General features: G+C 41.4%; 1 protein-coding gene across 3 annotated transcripts in view; it reads left to right on the plus strand.

Annotated features, from left to right (window-relative positions):
- Window positions 1–18,617, plus strand: part of ARHGAP10 (Rho GTPase activating protein 10) — a 322,588-nt gene that overhangs the window by 69,464 nt on the left and 234,507 nt on the right. Inside the window, exons 1-3 of one of the 3 annotated variants that reach the window (XM_049632248.1) lie at window positions 8,936–9,283; window positions 11,498–11,593; window positions 11,667–11,728. In XM_049632248.1, coding sequence (XP_049488205.1) covers window positions 9,253–9,283; window positions 11,498–11,593; window positions 11,667–11,728 — 189 coding nt within the window. In that variant the 5' untranslated portion in view covers window positions 8,936–9,252. Of the gene's footprint in view, window positions 1–8,935; window positions 9,284–11,150; window positions 11,340–11,497; window positions 11,594–11,666; window positions 11,729–18,617 lie in introns of those variants that run through there. The other 2 variants (XM_049632247.1, XM_049632246.1) reach the window with 2 other exon arrangements.

The raw sequence follows: 18,617 nt of genomic DNA on the forward strand, positions 1-18,617 counted from the left end.
TACTCGTTGGCTTTGGGCCCAAGTTGTCTCTCTTGGCATTTGCTAACTACTTCACAGTTCCTGTAAGGAAAAATGGCTTTGCTCATAGCCTCTGCTGAGGAGAAAGTTCTCTGAGGACCTCGTGACCTCTCTTCTCTCATCTCTCCGAGCTGGCTTATTTGGTTAGGGTGGGATACTAGAAGCTCCTTCTTTCATGGCCTTCTGTGGGGGAAAAAAAAAATGAACTGGACCTGTTTGATTCTCTTAAGAATTTTAATTTGGGAAATAAGGGAAAAGCAGTTAAGAGCTCCAGCTGAAAGAATGACATAATTGATACAAGGACAGTGAAAGGGCGCCACCAGTCAGTGACATGGCAGCAAACCTTCTGAGTAAGCAGCGGTTCTGACAGCAAGAATTGATACAAAATAAAAGAAAACAGAGCAGTTGAAAGTGAGAGAGAGAAAAAAGTAAACACTCAGAATCCAAGTTGCGTTGATGGCGGTGGTCCAGAAAGAAGATCCCAGGTTGGTTGGGCTATGCCACAAGTTCTCTGTTGTGACACACATTGTTTGCTTTTCTTTTCTGAGTTCTTTCTGATTGTATTCTCATTATTTGAGTCTTCGTTTCTTGTATTCAGAAGGCCCTAGTTTATATAAGTTGTGTAGTATATATAGTCTTTCTCATTCTCACTTCTGAAGGATTTCCCTCATTTTGTTCCCAATGCCTCAAAGGTCTTCTCTGTGGTTTACAGTGATATAAATTTAGCTTATGTTTTTGGGCCCTTATTCAGGCCCCACATTCCATGCATGCTGTGTTTTCCTGATGACTTCAACGTGTGTTTTGTTTTGTTTTGTTTTGTTTTGAGTTTGTCTTCCATTGGACTCCTGTGGAGTGTGTAATCTGGACCCCTCAGTTCATATGCCAGATGTGATGTGATGGTGACCTCTCTCCATTAGAGGTCACAGACCTTTTAGGACAACTGTCACATCTTGGTGTGTTATATGGCACGTTGGACTGTGCTGAGTGAATGATAGATGCAAGTCCTGGGGCATTTCTTGTGGCATTTCTTTCAGCTGTTGTGATCCTGGTTTATCTTGGGACACACAAAAAAAGAGGTTTTAGCCCCTCCTTAGACTGAGTCTTGTTTTACTTTAAGAAGAACTATTTTGGATGCCTGGGTGGCTCAGTTGGGTAAGTGTGACTTTAGCTCAGGTCATGATCTCACAGCTCGTGGGTTCAAGCCCCACATCAGGCTCTGTGCTTACAGCTCAGGGCCTGGAGCCTGCTTCAGATTCTATGTCTCCCTCTCTCTCTGCCCCTCCCCACTCATGCTCTGTCTCTCTTTGTCTCAAAAAAAATGTTAAAAAAATTATTTTAAAGGAAATAAATATTAAAGCATTTGAGAGAAAGGAGAGGCACATAGTAACTCTTGGCTTTCTTTGGTTGGCAGCTAAGTTTCTCGTTTGTGCTGTGAAATGGTGATGCTCCAATGGCAAAAGGGCGGGAAAGCTCACATTCATTAGCCAGATGAACACCTGACACCTCAGTCCTTACTAGTATTTACTTTGGGCCTTAAGCATATACTGTGGTTAACACGGTAGCTTGTCTTGACATTATCCCCTCTCTATGGTTTTGTTTTTCTTTTTATCTCCTCTTTCTTAGAACATTTTGGAAACCAGTTTGAATGCCAAGTTACTATATTCAGTACCAGAATGTTTGGATAATATTGCTTTGTCATTGAGTTTACATCCCTGATCTGTAAAAACAATCCTTGCCAGTAGTGTTATCATGCCTGTATTTTAACCCCAAGGCTACCTTGTTTTTCTAAGAAGAGAAAAAAAAGAATCCTGATGTATTAGTTTGCTAGGGCTGCCATGACAAACTTCCACAGACTGGGTTGGGTGGCTTACACAACAGGAATTTATTGTCTTAGTGCCCTGGAGGCTGGGAGTCCAAAATCGAGGCGTGAGCAGGGTTAGTTCTTTCTGAGGGCTGTGAGGGAAGCCTCTGTTCCAGGCGTTCCTCTCTAGCTTGTAGATGGACGTTTTCTTCCTTGCCTCGCCACCTCGTCTTCCCTCTGTGTGTGTGTTTGTGTTCGAACTTTGCCCTTCTGTAAGGACACCTGTCATGCTGGATTAGGACCCCCCCTCCCACCCCCAGTAACCCCACTTTAACTTGATTATACCTGTAAAGACTCCCTAAGTAAGATCACATTCTGAGATCTGGAGGGTTAGGACTGTACTATGTAAACTGGGCGGGGGTGGGCCACAATTGAACTCCTAACACGGGGCAATGAAAATGCTCTACTGATGTTAAGCACTTACAAAGCAGACTTTCTTCACTTTGAAGCCAAGAAGTTTTGAAGGTGATTGCTATCCTTGGGGATGTTTTTGCACGTGGGCCCCTCAACTCATTAGGTTGAGACCCTGAAATCTTATCAGTTGTTGGCACAGTTTCCAGAAATTCTTTAAAGAAGTACCATCATCTCTTGTTTGGATCGGGCAGTAGCCTCCTAACTTGTTTTCCCTTTTCCCCTCTTGTCCATCTTCCATGTGTTCTTGACACAGCATCCAGAGTGATGCTGTTAAATACTCGATCATGTCCCTCCTCAGACCCCTCCAGAAGCTCCCCCTCTTGCTTGTAATAGATGCTCAGGTCCTTTCTGAACTGCTCCCCATTGTCTTTGACTTTCTTGCCTTTTGCTCTGTCTGTCCCCCCACCCCCCACCCTCTGCCGCCCCACCTCAGTCAGCATCAGCAGTACTAGCCTTTTGCTGTCCTACACCAGGTCTGTTCATGACTGTGCCCTCTGTCTGGAAAGTCTCCTCTGCAGTTATCCATGTGGCTTGCTTCTTGCATCATTCAAGTCTTTGCTTCGATACCATCTTTTCTGTGCCATCTGCTCAGATCTGTTCAGGCTCTCCCCAGATGTTCCCATTTTCCTAACCTTTCTTCAGTTTTCTCCATGGCTCTTACCTGCTTACCAATGTCCTATGTAATTTATGTTTTATTATTTGCCTTCTCTATTCCCTTTCTACTTCCCCCCTCTCACTTTGGCCTGTCACCCACTCTCACTCCAGTTGGTGTGATTTATTTGTTGCAGTATGCTCTGTGTCTAGAACACTGTGCCTGGCAAATGTTTGGGTAAATGAGTAGAATGTGGATGTGTAGAATGAAGAACGGGGACGCTGAGAAAGGAACACTGGAATTCTGGCCACTTGGATTCCTGGAAGTATAGGAATGAGATGAAGGCAGATGGGATGAAGGACAACTTAAAGGAATCAATAAATGTAAAGTGGTCAGGAGAGTACCTGACATTATAAGGTATGGTAGGCAGATTAATGGCCCTCCAAAGAGGTCTCTTCCTATTCCTGGAACTTGTGAGTATGTTATTTTACATGACAGAAGGGACTTTGCAGATGAGATGAAAGGCCTTGTGGTGGTGAGATTATCCTTGGTTAGGATGGTGGTCTTTAAGAGTCCAAGAAGCTGTGTGACAGAAGGAGGTCAGAATGATGTGACAGGGGGATGGTGGCTGTGAGCCAAGGAATTTGGGCACCTGTAGAGCCTCGAGAAGGCAAGGGAACAGTGTTCGCCCCGAGCCTCCAGAAGAAATGCATCCCCATGAGACCCGTTTTGGCCTTCTGACGTCCAGGCCAAAGGTTCCAAAAATCTTCCTTATTTATAAGATAATAAATTTGTGGTGTTGTAAGCCACTACATTTATAGTGATTAGTTACAGCAGCAGCAGATACATTTAAGTGTCAACTAATTGTTCCGTTCTCACTATAAGATTTTCTTTGAACAACCAATTCTGTGGCCCAAGACAGTTTGAAAACTGGTAGGCTGGGTGATCGCTAGCAATCTCTGCTCAGTGACAGGTACTCTCTCTGTACACAGAACCTAGCCCGAGTAGACCCTTTGCACTGCTGAATGTGTGCAGTGCAGTTGAAGCTTGGAAGAAGGTGTAGCGAAGATTGGGGTGGTGGTCTCCAGTGTGGACCTGCCTGTGGGATTCTTTGCAGTGTTCAGATCCCTTCCTTTGAAAGTACTCTCTTTGTAATTATGTTGGCTAACAGAATCTGGCTGTCTGTTAATGTGCCATGTTGGGTCTTGAGTCTTACACTCCAAGTTTGTGCATTTTTTTCCTGAGGCACGTGCATCATTGTGGACTCACCTTATTTTCCTCGACTCCATAAATTTGTCAATTTAGGTCTAGAATATTCTAGTGACTTTAGATGGTGCTTTTCCTACGATTAAGAAGACCTTACTACATAGACACTCCAGTTGGGCTGGAATTGGAGAGTTAGGGCCAGGAATGTCTTAATGTAACAGTTCCAGAGACCAGGCTGGCCCTTGAGCTGTTGCTGGAACAGCCTGTGATTTGGTCTTCAGGGCTGCATTTTGGATTTGTGAGATGTTTGCATTATTTTTAAAAAATCTACAAAGAGAGTCATTTACCTTCTTATTTGACTCCTATAGAGAGGCTTTTTTAGTATGTAGTGCTGCTGCCAGTTTTGTAAATCTGGAAAACAGAAGGAAAATATGAAGCCAGTTTACAGATCTAGAGGAATTTTGTTTCATTTCCAAGTTGAGTTGGGTTAACATCGGCATTATTTCCTTGGCATGAATCTGGCATGAAAGATATGAAGTTCTTAGAGTCTGTACCCTGTTCCTCTCTAAATAAAACACTGAAGAATTTTGGTACGTGTTTTGATGTGCAGAATGGGTGGCAGACCTTCTCTTGGCAGAGCTTTTGCATATTTGATAAACTAGTTACTTGGGTCTCTACATGCAAAGGAATGTGAACATCTAGGTGCAGTTTGCCTATTTGAAAAAAGGCTTTAGCATCCGATATGGCTTGTGCAGAGTCTTATATTTCAAATTTAATGAGTAAGAAAGGCACATTTGTTTGCTGTTTCATTTTTCTTCTCAAGCCCAGAATTAGAGGACATGCCACATTTCCTTAGGCGTCCCCATTCGTGCTTCGGTTGACAGTGTGGGGAGTTGCTGGAGATAGTGGTTATGACCTTATTACCAGAGCCAGGCTGGGTCAGGTAGAGCAGTTGAACAGAGAGTTTTCCCATTCGCCTCCTTCGAAGTGCCTGTATGTGACTCAGAGTTCACGGTCATAACTGAAAACTGGTTAATAGGTGGGCATTCTGCAAAAGATAGTTTTCTCATCTGTATCATCAGCAAGGGTGAGCTTTGGCAATTTGGGCCAGTGTCTGGAGGCTTTTAACTGTGATTGGATCCCTACGTGTGCTACATCTCAAATTCATGAGATCTCAAATGTAGCTCCTCATCTCTCACACTGCTCTTAGCCCTGGGAAGAGTTATATGCCTCTGCTTCTTCCTATTTGTCTGTGGATTGAAGACCTAAAAATTCTAATCTGGGCGGCTCTGAGCCCAGGTTCATTTGAAAGAGTGCAAATCACATGAATTCTTTTACATTTGTTGTGCTTTATTTTCTTTCACACCTTGAAGGTATTTCATTCACAGTAGTGAGGAATTAGTAGACAGGAAAGGATGGGGGCATGGAGCCACATGATTGTGAGTTTTCCATTTAGTTAGAATCTGCATTAGAGCTGTTCAGATAATTGGGTGAGATCTGGACAAGAGAATAATGTTCTGTCTTCTGAAAGTTGGAATGATGTAATGGAAGGGACATTGGTAGAAGCTTGAGAGACTAGGGAAGGGATCCTTTGCCTCCAGGACTTATTACTAGCAGTCTAAAGAGGTCTGTGACCTTGATCAAGTCGCTAACCTGTCTCTGAACCTACTTAACCCATTTGTAAAATAATGTGACACCAGGGGCACCTGGATGGCTCACTTGGTTAAGTGTCCAACTCTTTGTTTCAGCTTGGGTCATGATCTCAAGGTTCATGAGTTCAAGCCCTGCATCAGGCTCTGCACTGGCATCTTGGAACCTACTTGGGATTCTCTGTCTTCCTTGCTCTCTGCCCCTTCCCCACTTGCACTTTTGCACGTGCTTTCTCTCTCTCCCTCTCTCTCTCAAAAATAAAGTAAACTTAAAAAAAGTGACACCAACACCTACTCTCCAGGCTGATGATAAGGAGTAAATGAAGTAATATTTGTAAGTCAGTTAACAAAGAGTAGGCACTCAGTAAAGGCATTCCCAACCAGTGGGCCCCTCACCATCTTCCCCCAATAGAGGAATGTTGCTAGTTTTGTAACTTGAAAACTAAAGACTGGTTGAGATTTATGTGCAGTGATACCGGAAAGAGGAAAACATTATCCTTTGCATAAAACATCTTTGTGCTTCTTTAATGGACTGTACTAAATATAGTGAGCTATCTCATGATTTCATATTATGTTTGAAAAGGCAGAAGATGTCTATGGAGGTATAAACTATATGGGAGAATAAATACATTTAGAATATACTAAATAAACATGATACATTTGTGATTCTTAAATGGAATGGAGTTTGGTGTGGTCAAATTTTTAAACAATAAAAATTTTGCCTCATGAATTCTGATAACACCAGAAAAAAGTCAACAGAAAGAAAAATGATTTATTCTAAAATAAAGTATTGGGGCACCTGGGTGGCTTAGTCAGCTGAATGTGTGACTTCAGCTTAGGGCATGATCTTGTGGTTTGTGAGTTTGAGCCCCACATCGTGGTCGCTGCTGTCAGCGAAGAGCCCACTTCATATCCTCTGTCTCCTTGTCTCCCTGCCCCTCCCCTGCTTGCTTGCTTTATCAAAAAAATAAACAAACATTAAAAATATGTATGTATTTAAAATAAAGTTTTAACGTAACTACAATACTTAGCACTTAATGAGAGAAAAGCATGCTTTTTACCCAGGGAGAAATATCATATTGGCTGTGCAAATGAACCCAAATTTAATCTGCTGTTATAAACATTTTAAGCCAGAATGAAATTAGGTATTATGAAATATTTAAAAAATTGATAGATTAAGTTTTTTACTTTCTAGAGAGCCTCCTGCCATGACCATATGAAACATGGTCTTCAAAGTATATTTCGACCTAGTGATTTGGATCAAATACCGCAGGAAACAGCTCCAGAGGGGAAAAATATAACTTATGCCAGTGTTTGTACATATTATATAAATAATCTATATAAAATGGGTATAATGTATAAATAAGTAAATATACACATATAAACACATATATACACATAAGTGGAACCAATGTACACGCCCCTGTTGAGAACCGACAAAGCAAACATTAGTAAAATGGAATAAAGTTATTAACAATGGTAATAAATGCACACACTATTAACATCTGGAAGTAGGTGCATGAGATACAAAAGAAAAATCCTGTTGTGGTCCCTGTTTCAGGGATATAGTGACACACAAGACTGTCAGTTACTGCCTCAGGGACATGACATGATATTGTACAGTGGGAAAATAGATAATCCTGAGTGAGTTCTGACTATGTAAGATAGTTTCAGATAATAAGTGCTACGAGGAGGATAAAGCAGCATTAGAATAGACAGGGATTAAGGACCACGGGTGACCTTGTTTTGGAGAGGATGGTAGGGAGGATGGCTCCATCAGAGACAGATGGACTGAGCCATCAGGGTTGAGAACCAGCCTGGTGAGGGTGGGGGTAGGGGAAGAGTGTTTCAGGTGAGGGAGTAGCAATTTTAAGGGTGTCAGACTGGAGTGAGTTTGGCATGTGTGACCCAGAGCACACCAGTGTGGTTAAACCTTGGAGAATAATTATATGTTTGCCTGGATGACGATGGAAAATAAGTTACTTTGGAATGGACTAAATTGCTAGGTTTTACTCTTTTATGGTTTTAAAGATTTTATTTTTAATTGTGAAATTATGGCAAAAATGAAACAAACGTACACTTTAAAGAAGAATGTTAAAGCAAGTATCTATCTGTAGACTCACCCCTAGGTTATGAGCTAAAATCCCTTCAATCCCTTCGTCCCTTTGCATTGCTCTCCTTTGCCTCCAGTGGTAAACATTGTGTGACTTTTGAGATAATGATTCCCTTGCTTTTCTATAATTTTGTGACCTATATATGCAACCCAGAATATAGTTTAGTGTAGCTTATTTTGAACTTTCTATGAGAGAATCATACTGTGTGCATTTTTTCTGTGTGACTTGCTTCTTTCTGTCCAAGTTGTGAGATTCATGTGTGTTGACTTGTGAATTGATAGTTATTTTTACTCTGTGGTGTATGAATGTAATATAATTTTCAGTTCTGTTGTTACTTGGTATTTGTTTTTTCCAGTTTTTGCTATTATTATGATCATTCTGTTATGGGTTTTCTAGTATATGTCTACAAGTGCACATGTGTAAGAGTTTTTCTTGGGAATTTATCTAGAAGGACAATTTTGGGGTTGTAGGGTATCATCAAGTTTACTAGAAAATGCCAAAGTACTTAAAGAGTAAGTGTACCAATTTTTACTCTTACCTAACAGTATGCGAGGATTTGTGTTGCTCCAAACACAGAATTACACCAACACCTGGACTTACCAGACTAATTTTTGCCAGTCTGGTAAGTGTATTGAGGTATGTTGAGCTTTTCATTTTCATTACCACTAATGAGTCTGAGCACCCTTTTCATGTGGTTATAGGCCATTTAGATTTCCTTCAGTTCCTTTTGTGAAGGGCCTGTTGAAGTGTTTTGTTGAGTTTTTTTTTTTATTAGAATTTCTGCCTTCATTGATCTATAGCTGTTACTTACATCTCCTGGGTGTGTGCTTATCTTCACTTTTTTAATGTCTTAAGCATTTTTCAAGTTTAACACAGTCAAATTTTACTAACCTTTCTGTATTAATTTATCTGTTGCCTTGTAACAAATCATCCCCAAACGTAGTGGCTTAAACAGCAGCCATTTATTTATTTTAGTTTGGACTCAAGTTCATCTGGATTACCTCCTTCATAAAGGGCAGGAAAGCTTTGCTTCTGCAGGTTGGCTGCCTGACCCATGGGGCAGTAAGTTGGGGGAGGGCGGGGGTGGGGTGGGTGGGGACACTGGGCCACTAGTCTTTCACCAACTAGCAGGCTAGCTTGGGCTTGTTCACACAGAAGCCAGAGGGTTCTAAGAGAGTCGAGTAGAGGTATACAAAATTTCGTGAGATGGAGGTTCTCAATTGGCACAGTGTTACTTTCACCACATCCTGCTGGCTCTAAGGCCAGCCTACATTCAAGGTGTGGGAAGAGAGACTCTACCTATTGCTGGAGGAGCCGCAGAGTCCACATTGAAAAGAGGTGCCTACAGGGACAGGTGGAGAATTGTCACCATGCTTGCAGTCCATCACATTTTACATTATGGTGTGTGCTTTTGTTCCATATGCTAAGGGTAAGAAGCTATAATCTTGTATCATCCTCTGAAGATGTTGTGGTTTTTACCTTTTGCATTTTGGTCTTTCAGTTTGTTTTTTATTTTAAAGAGAAAAAGGATTTGAGAACAGCAAACTAAACATGAATTAGAGGAAGAATGACGTTTGAAAAGCTGCGATAACGAGAGATGTTGATAATGAGAGAGGCTATGCACGTGTGGGGGCCGGGTGTCTCTGTACCTTCTGCCCAGTTTTGCTGGGAATCTAAAATTTATCTAAAAAATAATAGTCTGTTAAGAAAATTAAGAAGCAAAACCAAACCATGACAGTAGCTGAAAGAGCTGGGGAGCATTGTCAGAAAGTTTGGGAAGTGAGAGAAAGCAGCTTGTCCAGGAGGGTATTGGGGAGCTTTGTACTTAATGATTTGAGGTAAAGAGTTGGTAAAAGAAAAAAAAAATCAGGTAGCATTTTATAATGTAAAAATAAGAATCTTTTGCTTTTATTCCTTGTTTAGTCAATGACTAAAAGAGAAAATTGCTTCTACTATCTCATTAAAAACAGCCCTCAGTTTTGACATTCTTGGCTTCTCTTTCTTGTCTACATTTATCTTTTGTGTGAGTACTCTGGCCAGCAGTTATAGATTGTGTTTTATTTTTTCAACTTCTTAATCTGCTTGACATGAAACTTTAACAGAGTCTGTCGATATTCACGGTGTGGGAGTCAGGGAACAGCTTCTTAAAAGGTGCTTTAGACCGGTGGCAGGATTGTATCCAGGGCCAGGGCATAGCTTTGTGCAAATAGCTCTGGAATAGAATCGAGCCTTTGCTGTTGTAGTAGCTGTGCAACTGTGTAAATTGTTTAACATCTCTGAGCTTTAGCACCCCACTGTAAAATGAAGATAATCTTTATTTTATATAAGAGTATTGAATGAGATATACACAGCATGTGCTATGGCCCATAAAATAAATGTTACCCTATTTTCGAAGTAGAATTTTCCATCATTTTCTTATTTTTTTCTATCTTTGTATATACTTCCCTTTATTTAATTTTTTTAATTGAGGAATAACTGTATTAGTATCAACATAGTGATTCGGTATTTATATACATTATGAAATGGTCACTACAATACACCTAGTTACTAGCTGTCACCATACAAAATTACTACAATGTTATTGACTACATTGCCTATGCTGTACTTTACATTCCTCGGTCTTACTTATTTCATCATTGGAAGATTGTACTTCTTAATTCCCTTCATCTATTTCATCCTTCTCCCAACCCCCTTCCCTTGGGCTATCATCACTTTATTCTCTGTATCTATGAGTCTGTTTCTGTTTTGCTTTTTGTTTGGTTTTTTAGATTCCACACATAAATGAAATCATATGGTATTTGTCTTCCTCTGTCTGACTTATTTCATGTTACATAATGCCCTCTAGATTTCTCCATGTTGTCACAAATGGCAAGATTTCCTTCCTTTTTTATGGCTGGGTAATATCCCATTGTGTATACATACCACATTTTCTTGATCTGTCCTTCTACCGATGGGCATTTAGGTTGCTTCCGTATCTTGGCTATCGTAAATGATACTGCAATGTAGTTTTCTACTATTTTCTATTAATTTCCAATAAAAAAAGATAAGAATGTGTAGGTCTTTGCAGAATGAATTCTTTCCATCATTTAAGCTTGGCCTTTAGCTACCTCCTGATGCTGTTTTCTATGAAAACTCTTTGATACTTCTGTGCTTCTCTGGCTGCAGTTTGCCAGTCAGTTAAGGGCATCTGGCCGGCTGACTTTGAGCTTTGATATTTTTATATTTGAAACCGTGGCATTCAGCCAGTTCTCCTCCAGCGCTGGGAGATACCATCAGGTGTATGTATTCCTAATCATAGCCTGAACTTTTGAATCGGGCAAGTTCTGACCTGAGTGAGCAGATAAAGAGAAAGAGCTTTGGGGAACAATGTGAAGCAGTTATATCTCTGAGGAAGAAGAGGGTGGGGGAGGGAGTAAACATGTCTCCAGCACCTGTTCCGTGCCAGAGTGTAGAAGGGAAGACAGAAGCATCCCAGAGCATGCCAGGTTGAGGGTGATGGGCCCCTTGGCAAAGGAGTTGGGTTGTGCCTCCTCTTGGGTTGGGCGAAGAGCCCTACAGCTCTAGTGACCTTAGGATGAATACATTTCTTCTAAGCCTGGACTGAAAACAAGGCCCCAGGTAATCATTAAATCTTTCTTTCTAGGTCTTTCAGCAGCCCAGCGGAAGTTTGCACATTCACTCCGAGACTTTAAATTTGAGTTCATCGGTGACGCAGAGACAGATGATGAACGCTGCATAGGTATGTAACAGTGAGGTTTTGGTTTATTCTCCTTTGCTTTGGCTACCAAATAATCGTAACTTTCTCTTTATAGATGCTTCCTTACGTGAATTTTCTAATTTTTTGAAGAATCTGGAAGAACAGAGAGAAATTATGGTGAGTTGCGGGATGTGAATTAGTAACTTGAACTTCAAGCAGAGAAAATCTGGGTCTAGATGCTGGTTCTGGTAGAAGTTTTGATGCATTTATCTGCGGATGAAGTAACACTTAGCAGTGGAGAGCCCTGGATGAGGTTTCAAGAGCCTGGATTTCTAGTTCCACAGTGGTGCTGACTGTGGTGAGATCTTAGACAAGTTGCTGGACCTCTAGACCAGGGCCCGGTTTCTTTATCCATAAAGTAGTGGGTTGGACTATAGCAGTGCTTTCTAGATTTTTGTTAGCAGTGGAGCACTTTCATTTAAATTGAGTCTCAGGCGGAACATTGATGTACCTAGAAGATCAAGGCAGAAAAGCTTATGTAGAGGCAGAGGGACAGCAGAGCAATGTTAGAGTCTGAATCATAATTTTATAGATTTTTAGGCTGTGTGGAGGGAGAGAATTTGGGCCAGGAAGTCCTTAGAATCCCTCTTTGCCTTGAGGTTCATGATCACAACAGTAAGAATAATAAGTACGTTCCATTGGGTGCTCTCCACATGCTTGATGCTATATGCCGAGTGCATTGAGTGGATGATTTTATTTAACAAAAAGCTCAGCAATGGATTTTGAGGGTATTGAGTAATAATTTCACTTTTCTTAAAAGCTTCTTTCCTAATGTCTGTGATTCATTCCTTCAATACAGATTTATAGGAGAATTGCTCCCAGATTATTATATATTATCTATTCTCACCAGATTTTACAGGAGTTAAAAAAAAATGACAAACTGGCTTTTTTTGTATCCTTGAGGATGAATCCTACTTAGAATTATGTTAAAGTATAAATGTACCAGTGGGTTCAGAAGTGCTTATAATAATAATATTGAACATGATAACTAAGATAGTTAGCCTTTAGTGTGTGTCTGGTACAGGGATATCAACCCTATGATCAACCTATGATAGAGACTCTTTTGTTGTTCCCTATTTTACTTGAAACTGAGCCATAGTACCTTGCCCAAGATCACATGGTAGCTGAGAGGTAGAGCCAGAACCAGGCACTCTGAATCACCCACCATTTTGGTCAGCTTCCTAGATGTTACTGTAATTAATCTCTTTGGTGGTGGTGGTGGTGGGATTTCTGTCTAGTGTAGTTGCAGTAGGCGAAGAAGTAGTGGGAGGACATTGATTTTGACTTAAAAGTGACAGTGCCATATGGCTTCTAAAAACCCCAATATAATTTGCATTGTACCCTATATCCTGAGATGATTTGTTTATATTGTGAATACTGTAGAGGGCATGTGAAGGTACTGTGGTCTTGTTAGGTTTTTCTGGCACAGACTGACATCTTCAGCCATTATTTGTGTGATCCCGAGTCACTAATTTTTCAGCCATTTAAGGAAGTCTAAATGTGATAGTGGATAAAAATAATGCTATCACCTTTGTACTACATGTGGGTGTGTGGGTAGTGATGGAAGTGTGTGTACTCAGTTTATGTATTTAATAGTATCAACTTTTTTGTTCCCAGCCCTCTTTGGTATTTAGTTGTATTTCTCCTGGGATCCTGAGCTTTCAGCAAATATACATTTGATCTCTGAGTGTTTCAATTACTGTTTAGAATCTGAGCACACAAAGGAAAACCAAGCAAGCTTCCTCATGGAAGTTGCATTCTAGGAAGGGAAGGTGATAAATAAACATGTACTATAGGTCAGGTAGCGTAAGTGCTACAAAATCAAATAAAGAGGGGCCTTTGGCAGCTCAGTTAAGCATCCGACTTCAGCTCAGGTCATGATCTTGTGGGTTGTGAGTTCGAGCCCTGCTTCAGGCTCTCTGTTGTCATCTTAGGGCCCGCTTGGGATTCTCTCTCTGTCCCTCTCTCTCTCTGCCCCTCTCTCTCTCTGCCCCTCTCTCTCTCTGCCCCTCTCTCTCTCTGCCCCTCCCCAACTTGTGCGTTCTCGCTCTCTCTCAAAATAAATGAATAAACCTAAAAAAAAAAAAAAAAACAAACAAAAACAAAAAAAATCAAAGTGAAGGAAAGTTAGTAGCCAAAGAGTCAGAGAGTAGGACAGGGTACTCCTATATGTAGGGTGGTGAGGGGAGGCCTGTACAGCTGAGAACTATGTGAGGCATCCTGACATTTAGGGGAAGAGTGTTAGGTGGACCCGTGCTGGATTTTATCACCACCAAAATACTGTGTGACTACTTCCTGTCTTGATGTCCTATTCCTATTTCTTGATGTCCAAAACACAGCCTGTTTTGTGTTCTTTGAGATGCACTGACTAGGTCAAAAAACTGGAATGTGGTCTTAGCTCCAGGCTGTCAGATGCAGATAGTGTGGTTCTCAGAGCTATTAGTAGCTGGCATCTTGGTGTAATCTTCAGCTGTGTTGGGGGTTGATAGGGTCTTTTAGATAGGATGGGGATGATGGGGCTGGGTTTCTGGTACAGGGTAGAAGTAGAAATAGGATGTTGTCTGTATAAGGCTGGAACCTCAGGGAGGAATGGGACAGTATGTTATAACACATTTGTGGGAACAGCGACTCCTGCATAGCAGGAAACTATTCAAAGCCAGAAGGCAGTTTGGTGGCGGGGGGTGGGGAGCAGCTATGACCAACCATAGAATTAAAAGGACACCTCGTGCTTTTTTTTTTTTTTTTTTTTAAAGCTTTTTAGTTTGGAAAAGTTTGAGCATGTACAAAAAGTAGAGAGAAAAATACGATTTTTTAAAAAAAATTTTTTTAACATTTATTTATGTTTGAGACAGAGAGAGAGCATGAACAGGGGAGGGTCAGAGAAAGAGGGAGACACAGAATCTGAAACAGGCTCCAGGCTCTGAGCCGTCAGCATAGAGCCCGACGCGGGGCTTGAACCCACGGACCGTGAGTTCATGACCTGAGCCGAAGTCGGCTGCTTAACCGACTGAGCCACCCAGGCGCCCCAAGAAAAATATAATTAAACTACATGTACTCAGTATCCAGCTTCAGTAACCATTGCCACACAGCCAATCTTGTTTCTCCTATACTTCTCACTCCCCACTCCCATGCCCCCACAATTTGATAGAATGCCCATTATCATATTTTCATGCATAAATATGCTACTACAGAGCTCTAAAAGGTTAACTCTCTTCCTGATCCACAGTGTCCTTCACACACCTAAAGACAAGCAAATCGTCATTTCTTAATATTACAAGGAATTAGGCTATATTCAACATTTTCTGATACTCATTTAAAGTCTGCCCTCCCCCACAGCAGTTGGTTTGATTTAATCTGGATCCAAACACATTGCATTTGATAGATAAGTTTCTAAGTCTCTTTTAATCTGTAGGTTTTTCTTCCTTTTTCCCCTTAATAAGAATTTCTGATACTTTTCTATTAGCCTTAAAAGACCTTTAAAATAGTACTACTTCCTGAGTTATCAATGAGTTATAATAACAAAATTAATAATAAAAATGAAAATGTTTAGTATTTAACCCATATTGGTGTTCTTTGGGTCTTTCTGTCTAATCTCCATCATCAGGGGTCTCACTTTTTTGTAACCATGAAAATTGCATGGAATCACAGCTACCTTTTTTAAATTTTTTTAATTAATTAATTTTTTAAATTTTAGTGTTTATTTATTTTTGAGAGAGAGGGAGAGAGAGAGAGAGAGAGAGCAGGGGGAGGGGCAGAGACAGAGGGAGACACAGAATCTGAAGCCGTCTCCAGGCTCTGAGCTGTCAGCACAGACCCCAACGTGGGGCTCAAACCCACAAACCATGAGATCATGACCTGAGCTGAAGTCGCATGCTCAACCGACTGAGCCACCCAGGCGCCCCTAGCTACCTTTTTTTTAAATAACTTTGAACACTTAGTAAAAAAAACTTTGATGCCTTACTAGACACTAGCCTTAAACTTTTTTTTTTTTTTTTTAATTTTTTTTCAACGTTTTTTATTTTACTTTTGGGACAGAGAGAGACAGAGCATGAACGGGGGAGGGGCAGAGAGAGAGGGAGACACAGAATCGGAAACAGGCTCCAGGCTCCGAGCCATCAGCCCAGAGCCTGACACGGGGCTCGAACTCACGGACCGCGAGTAGCCTTAAACTTTTGAATAAGAAAAGATACCTCCCCTAGGAAGTGCTCAGTATGGCCTTGGAGAATAACTGGTAAAAAATGAATTAAAATATATTCTACTGGGGCACATGGTGGCTCAGTCAGTTAAGCATCTGACTCTTGATTTCTGCTCAGCTCATAATCTCACGGTTTGCGACTTCGAGCCCCAAGTGAGGCTCTGCGCTGACAGTGTGAAGCCTGCTTGGGATTCTGTCTGCCCCTCTCTCTGCCCCTCTCCCACTTGTGTGCGCCCCCCCCCCCCCAAATAAATAAACTTACAAAAAGTCTATTCTCCTGTGATAACACAAAGTTAGGTGGGGTTTCATGGAGTAGGGAGAGGTTAAGTCTGTGCTTATCAGGAAGGACTTTGTGGAACAAGTTGTGTTTGAGCTGGAGTTTGTGGAGCAGAGACACAAAGGAGGACCTTTGTGTGGTTTAACAAGTTCATACCTCTCCAACACGTGACATACAGATGAGGAAAGTCTTTAAGTAGCTAAAATAGAAGCCAGTGCATTCTGGGAAATTTTTAAAAACTCTTGTTTCACTTACAATTATTACACATCAGCAGCAAAAAGCTACGTATTAAGAAAAAGGAATGCAAAATCACAACTCTAACATAGAGGCTGAAATATTCTAAACTTGGTTCTAAGAATTTAACAAAATCTTAGTGGTCGCTTAATCTTTAAAAACAGTTAGTGTTGGGACACCTTTGTGGCTCAGTTGGTTAAGCATCTGACACTTGGTTCCGGCTCAGGTCATGATCTCATGCTTTGTGAGTTTGAGTCCTGTGTCGGGCTCTGTGCTGACAGCTCAGAGCCTGAAGCCTGCTTCGGATTTTGTGTCTCCCTCTCTCTCTGCCCCTCCCCCCACTCGTGCTCTGTCTCTCTCTCTCAAAAATAAATAAATGTTAAAAAAAAAAACAAACCCAAAAAACCAAAAACAATGAGTGTTTTCTGAAGTCCTAAATTAAATGTTGCACTGTAATAATTAGATGTTCATAATTAAGACTGAGTCATTAAAATGTGAAAAAATATTTTGATCTGTGTTTTAGAAGGCAAGGACCAGGGTGAAAAAAAAAAACTTTTTAAAAAGCTTTCCATTTTTTAAATAAATGTTAAAATAGGATGTTGGGTTTTAGGAATAAAGTCATCAGACTGGAAGCTCAACAATAAGGAACAAGTTCTTTGTTGGTTGTGAGCTATCAGGAATATGTATACACACATGACTAATCTGTATACCTCAATAGGCTTAGATATAAATAGTTCAACAAATACTGTGTGTGCCCATACACTGTGCCAAGTGCTATAAGGATAAAGGCATAGTTCCTACCTTTGCGTAGTTAGCCGTCCATTGGGAGAGATTACACAAACCATGCTTTGTGGTAACAGAGTTAATGGGGAATTTAGGGAAGGCGTAGTAGAGATGTCCTTTCAGACCTCAGTTGACAGATGAGTAGGGGTTATCCAAGTAAGGAAAGATAGAAGTGAAGCACTAGTTTCTTCCGGGCAGACAGAATTTGGGAAAGAAGAAGGTATCTGTTTGTGTTATTTCCCACCAGTGTCTAGCTGCATAGCTGTTAAAGCCAATTGTTGGGGAGGGAACTGGAAAGAAGGCTGGTCAGGAAGGCAGAGTGTCTCCCCCCGGCCCCTGCATGAAATTTCTGTGAATGAATGTGTCATGCCCTTTAAAAGGCCAATACTGACTTTTTTTGAATAGTGTTTTCAAGTGAGTACTTTTTATTGATCATTTTGCCAGCCTTGACTGAAATTGACCAACTCCAGTTGGGAGCTGAGTTTGTGGCCAGAATTGCTGAGCTCACTTCTGTGCATGTTCTCTGAGGAAAGTACTGTGTGGTGTTTCACTGCCAGAATTCTGGAGATGTTCTCTCTGGCATGGCAGGACATGGCGTACTGATCTGAGGTGGGCAGCTGTCCAAGAATTTAAGGGCTTTTAAAATATTGCTGCAGCGTTTATGATGTTCTTTTAAAAACCCTTCCTATTGGATTTACCTCTCTATATGCTTTTATCATAACTTTTTCTTTTTTTTGTCCTTTTCCTGAACACGACTGCTCAGTTTCTCAGGATTTTGGGCAATCAGGGCAGTTGCGTGAGGCCCAGAGGTTGAGGAAAGCTTCAGGGAAGAGGGGATGCCTTGAGAGAGAAGGCAGAGCTTGCCAGATGGTGCACAAAAGGTACCTCCCTCTCATCCAGAGAGGACTGGGTGCTGACTGGGCTGCCAAACAGTGAAGAGACATCTTGTCCACCAGCTGCATCCTTTCCCTACTTGAGCAAGATGACCCTGTTCTGTTCAGAATTTTACTGTTACTTAATTTGTGTTTAGCATTACTTATGACTTCCTGAAATGTGATGAGTACCTAAGGTATTCAAACCACTGGGAAGATTGTGCCTTTATAAAGTTTCATCTGACTATAAAAATATTTTGTATGGTATATCAAACCTATTTTAATCAATTATTTTAGACTCTGTAGGCTTTTGAGAACTCCTCCCCCTCCCGCTCCCCCTCCTGCTTTTACTCCTCCTCCCCCTCCTCCCCCTGCTCTTCTCCTCCCCCCCTCCTCCGCCTCTTCCTCCTCCTCCCCCTCCTCTCCCTCCTCCTTCTCCTGCTACCCCCCTCCTCCTCCCCCTTTTCCTTCCTCCTCCCCCTTTTCCTTCCTCCTCCTCCCCCTTTTCCTTCCTCCTCCTCCCCCTTTTCCTTCCTCCTCCTCCCCCTTTTCCTTCCTCCTCCTCCCCCTTTTCCTTCCTCCTCCTCCCCCTTTTCCTTCCTCCTCCCCCTTTTCCTTCCTCCTCCTCCCCCTTTTCCTTCCTCC

Source organism: Panthera uncia, chromosome B1, assembly GCF_023721935.1.
Source record: "Panthera uncia isolate 11264 chromosome B1, Puncia_PCG_1.0, whole genome shotgun sequence".
NCBI lineage: Eukaryota > Metazoa > Chordata > Mammalia > Carnivora > Felidae > Panthera > Panthera uncia.